This window comes from Lottia gigantea (genome assembly GCF_000327385.1).
Source record: "Lottia gigantea unplaced genomic scaffold LOTGIsca_29, whole genome shotgun sequence".
Lineage (NCBI taxonomy): Eukaryota > Metazoa > Mollusca > Gastropoda > Lottiidae > Lottia > Lottia gigantea.
Genome location: NW_008708943.1, coordinates 2,827,312 through 2,840,250, shown reverse-complemented (window position 1 = coordinate 2,840,250; position 12,939 = coordinate 2,827,312). Strand labels below are relative to the sequence as shown.

The window sequence follows — 12,939 nt, the reverse complement described above, 5'->3', positions numbered from 1 at the left end:
TATGGACTATTTTCTGGGAAGATTGCTTAGTTTAAGGAACACAAAATAATTTCCAGGATTCACTCACCACCAAAAGGAGATTTTAAAATGTGATTTCATATTTCAGCTGGAAGTCGATCAAGTTCACCCTCTTCTCGATTAAGCTACATGACACATACCTCAAGTGGCCAAACTGGTCCAACTAGCCGTACAGATCAACTAGCTACTCCAAAGAGACCAAGAAAAATTCTACCCAGAAGTCAAGGAGCTAGTAGAGAAACCAGTCCCAACAGAAGCACTTACGGTTAGTAACATGTTAATATTATACATGTAATTAAGTTATATCAATACACCAAATAAAATTTAATAATGACATATATGACAGCTGAAACCATGTGAAATATTTAAAATGATAATGTGTTGACAGTCATTGAATCTGAATTTTAAAATGGTTCTATGTAATAATTTTATTTGATATTTTTAAATATTTTTTCCTCAAGATTTTTTCTGAATTGGCATTTTATCATAACAGGCCATATTTATTTTCAATTCTATGGGATTCAAAGATTGCCTACAGATGTTTCCTCAGGATTTTGGTTATTGCCCAGTGTGAAAATCCTGACAATATAAGTTTTTATCTTCAGGTCGTGAGCGTAGACTAAGTGGTAGTAAAGTAGGATCTGGAGGTAAAGGTACTCTAATGAGTCATCGTTTATTAAGACATGGTTCAGAATTAGAAGATTCTATAGCTGATGCTTTGGTGAGTTTATAGCTCTATCTTTAGACCATTTATTGCTTCCTTCAGATTCTGTAGACAGATTAAGAGTTGTTGCTAGCTGAGCTTCGAAATGAGAAAAAAACCTTTATTATTTCTAGTACCCAAGTTTCAACTTTAATTTTGGAAGGTTTTGCAGGAGAAGTTGACATCTCTGATACATAGCCCCAGAACTAGTTAATGCCATGAAAGTTCTTTTGAGTGCTGTCCTAAGCTTGACTTTCATCTTTTCCACGAGCTCGGGTCTATAAACAAGAATCAAATTTTGATAATAATGTTCATCCTTACAATTTTGATATTGTATTTGTAGAGAGCACCAGGTAGAAAGGCGTATAATTATGATTCTGATGATGGTGCTAGTGATGTTAGTAGTGTTTGTTCTGAACGATCCTTTACATCTTATAGTGGTAGAACATCAGAGGTAGGTCCTAACACAGTTATCTTTCCTTGAATTACAATTGTCTTGATAGCACTTGATTGTTATTTTAACACTGTTTATTGAAAATTTAACTGAATTGAATTATATTCATCACTCTTGTTCAATGAGCTTGTTTTCTCTGTTCAAATGTTCAAATCTGATTTATTGGTATCAAGTCACAAAATGACTTAGACACTAGTTTGCTAACTAAGGTCCAGAGTTCAATCCTAAGATAGGTGGAGATAAAACCTTTGGATTTTTTAACTGGATCACAAAATGAGCTTTTGCTAATCATTTGCAATTGTCTATACATGGTGACCATTGGTAATGACTTCTATTGCATATGACTTGTGAATACATCAAATTGTAACTGCCAATTACAATGTAGGAGACCCTTTCTTTGACCTGTCGTCTGATTTCTTGCTTATTGCTTTATATTTTTTGTGCTCAGTCCTCGGATACTGAAAGGATCCACCATCTTTCTTCTTCCAAACGAAAGGTAGCTTCTGACTTCTGACAAAAATACCTTTTTTATTTGCATGTTCAATCTTTTTGTTCTTACACCTTTTATTACATTTGTTGAAATTTTTTACAGTGATATACCAAATGTTTTGCTAGCATGCTCTATTTTGTTGATTCTTTGAAATTGTCAATTGCTAAGGACTGAATAATAACATTAAAAATGTTTAAAAAGAGGTCCTTTTTTTATTTATTTACAGTTGTTTTTATTTACATATTACTTAAATATAGTCTTTATTTAAGCTCATTTATCAGTAGTTTCAGTCATTCTTTCTAATGTACTTCATTCTGCTTGGCTCTTCTGAGGTTTCTATTCAGTCATTAATTATCAAATTTTTTTGACTTTGTTTCTCAAAGAATCTTGTGATAATAATTTGTCAATATAGACATTTCTACAGGTCTTACAATACCTTCTATTCAATATTATATTACTATATTCTTCCCTCTTTCATTATATCTCATCATATTTGTTGGCAAAACTTAACATAACAAGGTTTGATTGTTCTTTACAGACTGAAGAATTTCTTTCAGAATGCATTGCCGAGTTTTCTATTGATAACTAAGAATTACAAATAAATATTGATAATGCAGTTGTTAGAGTCTAAAATAAAGATATTATATTCTGTATTTGTTTTAAGTATTTGTTTATTTCAATATTACAGGATATGCAGGAGATATTAGCATGTATGGCCAGTGGGTCCTATACTGAAAGAAAAGATGGTTTAATTTCATTACAGCTAGTTTTACGCTCTCAGAGATATTTAAGGTAGCTATCTTTATACCATAGAATATATAAGAGAAATTTTATATTTGTTTTGGCAACTTAAGGAAAACCAGCGGTGAATTCAGAAATATAGTCAATCAAACAGTATCATTTATCACCTACTTGGTATTACAGCACTGTAGATTCAATTCAATTAAAGAACGGTGTTTAAATTGTGTTTTACATGAATGATTATTAGTTCTGATATATATGATTTATATGTATTGTTTATTTTCAGTCGTACAGAATTAAAGAAAGTAACAGAAATATTTACTAGAATGTTCCATGATCCACACAGTAAAGTAAGTACTAGATATAAAGCTTGTATAAAAATTAATAATTTCCTAAGAAGAGCACCTGTTCCTGTAAATTAAAAACCTATTAAAAGAGGTAAAAAAAAAAGCAGTGCATCAGTTGCTTTTCAAGGCAACTGTGTTGAATATACAACCTTTTCGAAGAGTTGACATAGCCAATAATGTTTTGTATGTATCCTATAACCATGGAATAACTTGTAATATTTATCTGTTGTATTTTTCAGGTTTTTAGTATATTTATGGATACATTAGTTTATTTAATTAATTTACATAATGGAGATCTACATGATTGGTTATATGTGTTGTTATCTCGTTTACTTATTAAATCAGGTTCTGAGCTATTAGGTTCTGTTAGTGCTAGATTACAGAAAGCTTTAGATGCTGTTAGGTAAATATACATTTAATTTGAATATATAACTTCTGAATTCTGTTTCTACTTGTGATATAAATTCTATTCATATTTGTACTTACTTTTCAGAGAATTTTGCAGTTGGAACAGTTTAATTTAATTAAAATTACCTTCAAGAATTTTAGCAACTCAAATGTGAATTGCAGATTTCCAAACTAAAGGCATAACTCAATAGTTTCCCAATATTGACATTCTACTTGGTCAGTTTTTTAAGAAACTGTGAAATTAAAATAGTTTTCTCTCTATTTTGGATGAAATTTAGGAACTAAAGTGCTATATATGTGTATTGCAGGTTTAATTTTCCATATATCAATCAGTTTAACTGTATGTGCAAGTTTTTATCTGAACAGTTTGCTAATCAGTCCCCTACATTAAAGGTATGTATATAGCTTGGTTTCTATTGTTGATTGATTGCTGTGACGCTACAATTACCTCCCCTTCTTTATTACCTCCCTTACTATATTCTTCTTGTTTGAAAGTTCATTATAATAAAACTGGGACAAAATTACAACTATTCCTTCCTTGCTACCAACTTTTTGTTTCAATCCCATGCCGTTGTCATGATTTCATGCTATTCAATCTTTATAAACCCAGTATTATTGTAATGATCTTTATTTTGTTTCAAATTCAAGCGTTTACAAGCACAAATTGTTTTTTTCACTTGCATGTGAACACGGTTAATTCTGAAAATAATTGGAAAATTTTGTTATTAAAATACACTTTTGTTTATTTTTACCTAGCCTAATAATGAAAAGGTAACATTTTGGTTACATTTCATATTTTATTTATAATTAATGCACATATATTGGTTTATTGACACTATAAGCTATAATTTTAACACTGTGGGCTGTAGTTAGATTAGTCTATGGAAATCTCTTTGATTGTATAATTACAAAATGTTTATACCATATTGGGTATTGATAAGATGATGAAATTTGGATATGGTCTGTTGGAGGCTATGTAAAAAGAAAATATGAAATAAAACAAGATTTATTAAAATCATTTTAAAGAAACAATAATGCATTTTTTTTTTTCTCTTACATTTTGAAATTGAGATTGAATTGCTACCAAAATGAATCAATAAACATTATATATCATCAGTTTTTCTGACCGATATTTGTTACAGCCAAATATATTTGATTAAATGAATAAAATACATGTCTAATGTGGGCTATATCTACTGGTATCAACTAGAATTATATCAAATTATCTCCCTTTCATGACTTAAATAGAATCTTTAGTAAATATTTTCTTCTTTTTTTCCTTGTAGCAAAAGGTAAACTATTTCAAACACCTATCTCCTTTCTTCTCTATCACCCTAGCTTTATAGATGTTGTTTTATATGTTGTATTTCTCTTTCCTTATTTATCCTAATTTATAAATACCATAATCAGAAATAATACTAGCTTGTATGAATCAGAGAACTGGGCAATAAAAATAAGGTGTACCTAGTTAGAAATTAGTGGAACTTGGTAAAGGGAAATCTTTATGATAGGGATCTACAAATTCAGGATAATGCACTTAAAACTATTGAGGTGTATGTACCTGTATGGGAAAGGAAACATTTGATTGAGGACTATCTTATGGATAAGGGAAAATCTAAGGATATAGTATATACATATATTATGTTACGGAAGAAGGATGGTATTAGTGAATTCTTACTGCATAGAAATATTAATGCTTGCTCATATCATCATCAAGATATCATATATTTGAATGTTAATAAAAGGAAATTATTGGTTAAGGGAAACTTGTTATAATAGTATATTTTGGAATTAAGGTGTTTTTGTCGCTATGGTTATGGGTCTAGTTCTCCATTATAGAAGGTTAAGGGATCAGATAGAATCAGAATACGCCTAAATTTGTCCATTTTATTACAAAAACCATCAAAATATAATATTTGTAATATGATAAGCATGCATTATCATTTAATTTACAATTCAGAACATATTCAAATCTTGAAACAATATGTTCAATTCCATTTTGCTTTAACCATAATTTATATTATTTGCCTTATTTTATGACCAAATTAGATTTTTTAATTAACATTTTTTTTTTATTCATCCCATTTTTTTTTTTTTTTTTTTTTTTACTTTATGTTGTGTACTAATGTTTTGTGTAGTCATATTCCCCTAGTATTTTGTAAAGCTTGTCAACTGTTAGATAGTAATGTATGGAATTTCAATCTAATTCGTCAATGGACTCTATGTTCAAATAGACATATATGTTATAAGTCTCTTTACTCTACATATAAAAGGTACTACTAAGATTAAAAAGTTTTGTTATTTGAACTTCTCAGTTCTTATTTAGTTTTGTGGTTATAAAGTTGTTTCTTTTTATTTTACAGATAAAAATCTCAATGTTAAACTATATCTTACAACTAGCCAATCAGATGGATTCCTCAGCTCTAGTTAATTCTACTGAAGCTCGTGTTGCTGTGTCTAAATTAATCAGTTTCTCTACAGAACATAATATAGAAGTTAGAAAGGTTGGTATTTTATATTGGGCAAGAGAATCCTTTCATTATTTGTCTCTTGTTGCCTGTTAACTTCTTAGAGTCTTCTTGGCTTGTCTTTTTAGTAAGGAAAAGGATACGAGGCTAGGCTCAATCATAAAATACACAGCCTTCAATCATGTTTCTATCACTGAAAACATTCTTATATAGCTTATAATTTATATTGTTTAAATGCCCAGTTATTAATATTCTGTCGTATTTGCTTATTGTTAATCATGTATTATATTCTATATTTCAGTTGACTCAATCAGTTATTATTGCATTATTTGATTGTAATTCTGCTGAATTCTCCAATATTTTATCACGTTTACCAAAAACATTCCAGGTTTGTATTCTTTCCATTAAAATCATAGACTGGAAACAAACATTTTATAGTAACACAATGAATATCTCTAAGAATTTTGTACCTGTAAAATAAACTATAACTTTACACATAGCCAACCAATCTATTCATATAGCTTGTCTTTTTACAAACAGCTCTGATCATAGGTCCAGAGTATACTATTGAAAATGAATTATTAAAAAGTGCATTCTAGCAATCTTTTTCAAATTTTGTCTTTGTTTCTTTCAGGATGGTGCCACTAAATTATTACAGAATCAGTTCCGTCATACGAGTAATGGTGGAACATCTGATGTTTTATCCCAGAGAAATGTTGCTAGTCTCCCCCATAATACTTACCAACAACGCAGTCGACCTCCATCAAGGTGAATCTTACATACTCTTTATAAACAAAAACAGGAAATATCAGATATAAATAAGCTTGTATATATTATGTATATATTATGTATATATTATGTATTTAAGTTTGTATATGATGTATAATTGGCTTTATATTTGATATAAGTTAGAAATTATACAGAAACTAACATATTCTACATTGCACTCTTGAGCAAAATATTATCAGAACATTTTGACCTATTCTTAAAGCTAGTTTATTAATTGTTATTTTCAAATACGATGGAGACCAGTTTATCTGCACATTTCTGATTCCTGACCAAACAAATATACAAGGTTGTTAAAACATGGCGCAACTTAACCTTGACATCTCTAATTCGTATTTGTCTATATATCTACTTTAGGTCTAGTCTTGGACATCCTGACGATAATGAAACAGAGAATTTAAATCCTGAAGATATTTATAACTCTATCAAGAAAACAACCGCAGACATCCACAACCTTAGTATCAATAGTAAATTAGACCATTATGATGACATCAAGAAGAAACGTGAATTTACATCTCAAGACAGTGGAATACAAGACTTACGTAATGATAGTCCCGATGGTGTCGATGGAAAACGAACTCATTACAACCCCACACACTATACTGAGGTTTGTTGTCTTCTGTCTCAGTCATTAAAATGGTTTGAGAACATGGTCTCATAAAACCACTGGCCAAGGTCACAAGGTATAAGATTCCTTATAAAACAAAATGCAAGTTATAAGTAATGATTTAGATATTGCTGAATGTATAAGTATCTTCTGATATTTGTTTGTAGTAGATCTCTAGAGTAACATGCTGAAGTTAACACACTATAACCTAATATGTTGTTGTCTATTCCAGAATATATTAAATGGTAGACAATTAAAAGCTGAAACAGTTTTTGATGCTGATGAGCTGTTTAACGAGAGTAAGTAAATAATTGATTTATTGTCCTTTTAGTTATATTACTAGCTGGCTAGATGCTTCTATTAATATTAATATATTATAATATTATCATATAGTATGCTGCTTTTATGTTAATATAAGTTTGAAACCATGAATAGAATCAGATATACCCTAGGTTTATAATACTTCTTCAAAAATTTTATCATATATGGTATACTTGTAAACTAATATGCTAAGTTATATTTTAAAGATTATATTTAACTTGATTAATTTGTTTATAAATATCATACTAGATTCTGAGAAAAAAAATACAATAATAAATTCTGACTTTTTCCATGTTCAATGTATTTTGATGTTGGAATTGTGATAGCTACTTTTGATGTTATTTTATATCACCTGCATATTGTATCATATTATACATATCATCAGTTTTAACAATATCCTAGTAGTCATTAACTATAATAGTATATCTAGTTGTATCAGTTTCTATCTGATTAATTATAATATATGAAGCAGTTCCCTCTTGTCTTCTTGAACTGTTGGATATTTCTCCTTCCATATTCAAACACATTCACATTAGGACCATGGTATTCAAATTGATTTGATAAAAATATAGTAAACTGAAATGAAGTTGCCTCATTATTTATCAGGAGTATTTCTAGGACATCAGTGGGTTAATAAATGGTTTGCTACACAGTCAGGTGATACCCTATAAATATTAGGTGTGGGGTAGGGTCTAGCTTTCTAAAGAAAACCAGGGAGATTGTGGATTCACTCCCTTCCTTATTGGTGTCATTTTGTGAGCTCTTTAGGTGTTTATAATATTCATTTACATACAGATACATCCATATTGTAAAAACCTAGATAAACTTTCCTTATTTTCATCATTGAATATTTAGTTTCGTTGATGAGAGCTCTTAAACCACGTTTTACAAAATAATCTTAAACACAGCTATCTTGGCAATTATTGTTTTTGTATCAATATGTAATAATGGGAACCTTTTTTCAAATATTCAACCATAATTCATACCATCATGTATCTTGTTTTATTGGTGCTAGATATTGTGTGCTTTATTTATTAAACCATCACCTCAGTTACTTCCCCTTGTATATTTGGGTTTTAGTTTATTTTGAGAAAATATGTGTTCATAGTAGCAAAATCACAAGGTTGCATTTATGTTTGTGGGCATTTGGCATAAAATTAAAGAAGTTTCAGGAATTTTGTTATCATCCTGTCTCAGAGTGGTCTTAATCCGTCTCACATTCTCATTTGGTGGGTGGACCATATACTGCTTAGCGAATTCTTCTATGTAATGACATGAATATTTAAAAAAAAAAAAAAGAAACAACAATCTATGAACACATATTTTCTGGTCACTGTGGTAGCAATCACCCATGTAGCTTTTGTTTTATAATTGGTTATAAATAATACGTTGCTACGCTGTATTTTTAGCTCCGTGGAAAAAGTTATTAGGTCTGACACCAGATGGTAATTGTATGTTCTCATGGCGTCATGACGTCATTTTTTAGCACTATACTTCATCATTTGTTCCGTTTTGTGTACATTTCGTTTTCACATAGGCTTAGAAATTCAACTGTAGTTTAAAAGGAAATTTATACATAACTAGATGATTTTAACTGAAAATCTAAAAAAAAGTTTAATATTTGAATTCAATTTTATTGAAATCTTGAATAAGATGAAATTTTTTTGGCATGTACACAAGTACCATTTGGATCCCTTGAGGCTTATGGTGACTATTCAAATGCAATAGAACAAGGATAATGTTTTATAAATTTAGAACATTTTCGATACTGGAAAATTATGTCAAAATGTTAAAGAATTTCTAAGCCAAGAATCGCATTGTTTTGAGTTTTGTTGTTGAATAATTTTTGAATGAAATTGAGAACCATTTTGTGTTGTGGTGAATATGTGAACATTATACCATATTTTTTGGTTATCGTTTTGTGTTTGACCTAAAAAAAAAAGAAGAAATTCTGAAACTTCATTTAAATTTAGCTGAACCTTATACAGAAGCTAAAGATTTAGAAATTTTGATCTGTGTGATGTGACAATTTCAACCTTTCACTGATGTATTTTTTTCAGCAAATTCCACTCTTTCCTGCCATTTCATTTCCATAGCACATAATATACACATATATCATCCTATATTACTATAGCAAAGCGTCACATGCTGATTTTTGGCCCGTGCCAATGGCTGGCAGAATACTTGTTTAGTTTATAGAACTTGTCAAATTTACAAATCAAGTAGTTTTCTCATTTGCATGAAAGCTTCATCTTATATAGAATTTAAATCTATTCGTTAATCTCTGAAACTAATAATGATACATGAAGAATAAAACTAATTATCTTTTGCTTCGCTTTTACCTGTTTTTCTTAGAACATAAAAGAATTTGAAATTAAATAAAAATAACCCTTAACTGTTACTTGCTTATAATTTGCAAAGTGTGCTTGTTTGACTAATGCTTTGGCTTTTCCACCTTACTAATTGAAGCTTTTAGAGTTAATATTTAGTGATAGCAAATAATAAAATATAGGTAATGGTAACAGTAAATTTAGCTTGCTTATAGCTGTAAATTTGTTTGGCTTTAAATATTGGATATCATTGGTTAATATGTCATTCTCAGTTTAACATTATTTTCATTTTCAATTCTGTCATCAGTATTTTGTACACATGAAGAAAGAAGAAGGTTTTAATTAGATGTTAAATATTAATATCTATGTTTCTATATTTTCAGCTATGTTACATAACCATGGTGATTTAATAATAGATATACTCACAGAATTATCCAATCATAATACAAGGTTTGTTGTGTGATATTCTGATGCTGTTGATTTACAATTTAGTTTACTAGCTGTCATCAAGTTTTTTTTACCATATATTTGCATGTATAGTACATGCTTAGAGAAGGAGTGCGCGTTATATTCACAATTATATAGTACTCATTCTTCCAATGAATACACTCGGCCATTAAAGTAAGATTATCCAATCAGCTGACCCGTCCAATATTGTGTCTATTATGAATTTGAATTTGAATTCTGAGTCCTGTTTCACACACAAAAAAAAACTATCAATTTTTTTAGTATCAAGGCAATGATGATGATAATATCTTTTATTTATTTTCATGTTTTTGGGGTTTTTTTTTTCAGAAATGAGGAGCGTAAGAATGCTATGTATTCACTGACACAACTTACTAGACGTGGTGATTTTAAACATTGGGATGAACATTTTAAAAATATTTTATTAATTTTATTAGAAACACTGGGTGATGATGATGTAAGTAACTTAATTTATTATTTTACTGTATATAAGGCAAACAGTGATTGACCGTATATATATATATATATATATATTAACATACAGTTCACCTATCAAACCCTTTGCAAATTTACTCTATAAACGGCAATTGTAAGTTCTGTATAGTTTTATGGATTCTGTATCGTTTGTACTGATACATTACATGGGACACAAAATGTCAAAGTTAACAATGCTGTTTCTCAGTTCTTGATGCACTGAATTAAACTAAATTTGTAATCAAGTATTGTTAATCAAACTATTTGTATATTACAGGCAATGATTAGATCATTTTCTTTACGAGTTTTACAAGAAATATTAAAGAAAGAGTCTGGTAGATTTAGTGAATATGCTGAATTAACTATATTCCGTATCTTAGAGGCACAGAAAGACAGTGCTAAGGAGGTAGGAATATTTTCTTACATTTTAGACCTTAGTGCAGTTGGTATGATTAAATTGTTTTTATGAGGGTTTAAAATAGCGTGTAGAAGACTATTAATGTCATGATTTTATTGATTGGACACTGCATGAATGAGGAAACTTTGAAGCCAATTTCATTAATTTCTACCCTCAGATAATTTGGTCTGTCCCTCAACTAAGCAGATTACTTGAATCTGTTAAATCTTTATCGTTGATATTGTTTTATGAAACTTGAGGTTTTATATTTTTCTTCTTTCAGGTTTTCAAGGCAGCTGAAGAATGTGCTTTAACAATGGCTAAATTCATGCCAACAGAACAAACCCTGAAGATATTAAAATCTATCATAGAATCAGCCAAATGTCCTGTAAATATGGCCGCAATCAAAATGCAAGCAAAGGTTTGTACAATTTTCATTTGGGGCTGAATTCAGTTTTAACAAGAATTTTCATAAAGAATTGACTCAAGAATACGAAAAGGTTAAATTCTGAACAATTATAAAAAGAAATAAGACTCAATTGAATGATAAGCTGTCTCATGTGAACAAATGTCCCATCAGTGTATGTAATTGTAGATTATATTAACAAGTATCATATATGCTGAATTGATATGAATTAATACAAGAACATACTGATTTTATGTTGTAGGTGATGGAACATATTGATAAAGGTGTATTATTAAAGAATTTAGAATGTGTAACACCAGGTTTATTGAAGGTAAATACACTGTAAATCATTTTATTACCCTGACATGATTATTTTTGTCTCCTGGAAGTTTATTTTATATATTGATGAATATACCAACAGTAATTTGGACATTGACTCTGTTAATGAGACGTTGAGTTGATATGCCCATTCACTGAGTGTTACTGGGTGTAACGTAAGAGCATTAGGCTGGCTTTATATTCCAAGCATTTTAACTGTAGTCAGCAAATAATTTTATGGTTCCTAACATGTTAACAGCATTTTATGATAATTATATTTATATTAACATATTTAAAACTCTTTTATCCAGGCATGTGAAGATAATGATAGTCATGTACGTAAAGCCGCTATATTTGCCTTGGTAGCTTGTTATTATAATGTAGGGGAAGATATACGCCCTCATTTACTCTCACTCTCCAGTAGTAAGGTAAGAAAGTTGTTTTCATATGAATTCTACTTCTTCAAGAAAATATGTTTGCAAAAAAATATTACAAGATTATATGAACTGCAAATACATCCTAGAGTTTTAACATGCTTTAGTGTATGTAATTATTTTTTTTATGATTATTCCCAGAGCTTCAATAGTTATCCAAAATTAGAAGAAAATCTTGAAAATTGGTTTTTACATAGAGACCTGTATAATCATTTTAAAAAACAATATTTTTATTTGCAGATGAAGTTATTGAATCTCTATATTAAACGTAATCAATCGCAGAAAGATGGAGCACGGAGCCTGGCCTCACCTAACTTCAGTGATACGTGAAGTAGAGTTATCTTATCTTGATATTATCAAACAGTGCTGTGACTAGAGTATAATGAAGATAGTTGGTATGATATATACCAGTATCAGACTAATATTATACTATATAGTCACATGTTTTCATGTCAATGTAGACACTTATTTTAATTGTGTAACCGTTAACAATATACATATTGGTGTGGAAGTGTGCACTATAGCTTTAATTGGAGTAGTGCAAAGTGTATCCGTTTTGTTGTATGGAGTCTTGAAGAAATTTGAATTTGTGCTTTAACCTTTGACCTCGGTCTCAATGAATGTTACATTTTAACTGTTAGTGTTACTAGGTTATTGAAAGGACCGAAGGAAAGTGTTGATTAAGCAAGTTGCTTGTAGGGTTTTAGATGATTTCAAAATATCAGAACTAGCATTAATATATGATATATTACATTAATATGTGTATCAATTA

The 12,939-nt window shown here is 29.6% G+C and overlaps 1 protein-coding gene across 1 annotated transcript; it reads left to right on the top strand.

Annotated features, from left to right (window-relative positions):
* Positions 1 to 679: 679 nt before the first annotated feature.
* On the top strand, positions 680 to 12,497 carry LOTGIDRAFT_118703 (hypothetical protein; the record flags this gene model as incomplete). The annotated part of the gene is made up of 18 exons (XM_009056944.1): positions 680 to 739; positions 1,065 to 1,175; positions 2,354 to 2,457; positions 2,693 to 2,756; positions 2,993 to 3,156; positions 3,470 to 3,554; positions 5,525 to 5,665; positions 5,931 to 6,017; positions 6,264 to 6,397; positions 6,773 to 7,022; positions 7,255 to 7,321; positions 10,057 to 10,130; positions 10,476 to 10,595; positions 10,890 to 11,018; positions 11,293 to 11,430; positions 11,678 to 11,746; positions 12,045 to 12,161; positions 12,408 to 12,497. The coding sequence occupies 18 exons, from the start codon at positions 680 to 682 to the stop codon at positions 12,495 to 12,497; spliced, it is 2,004 nt and encodes a 667-aa protein (XP_009055192.1).
* Between the last annotated feature and the right edge of the window lie 442 nt (positions 12,498 to 12,939).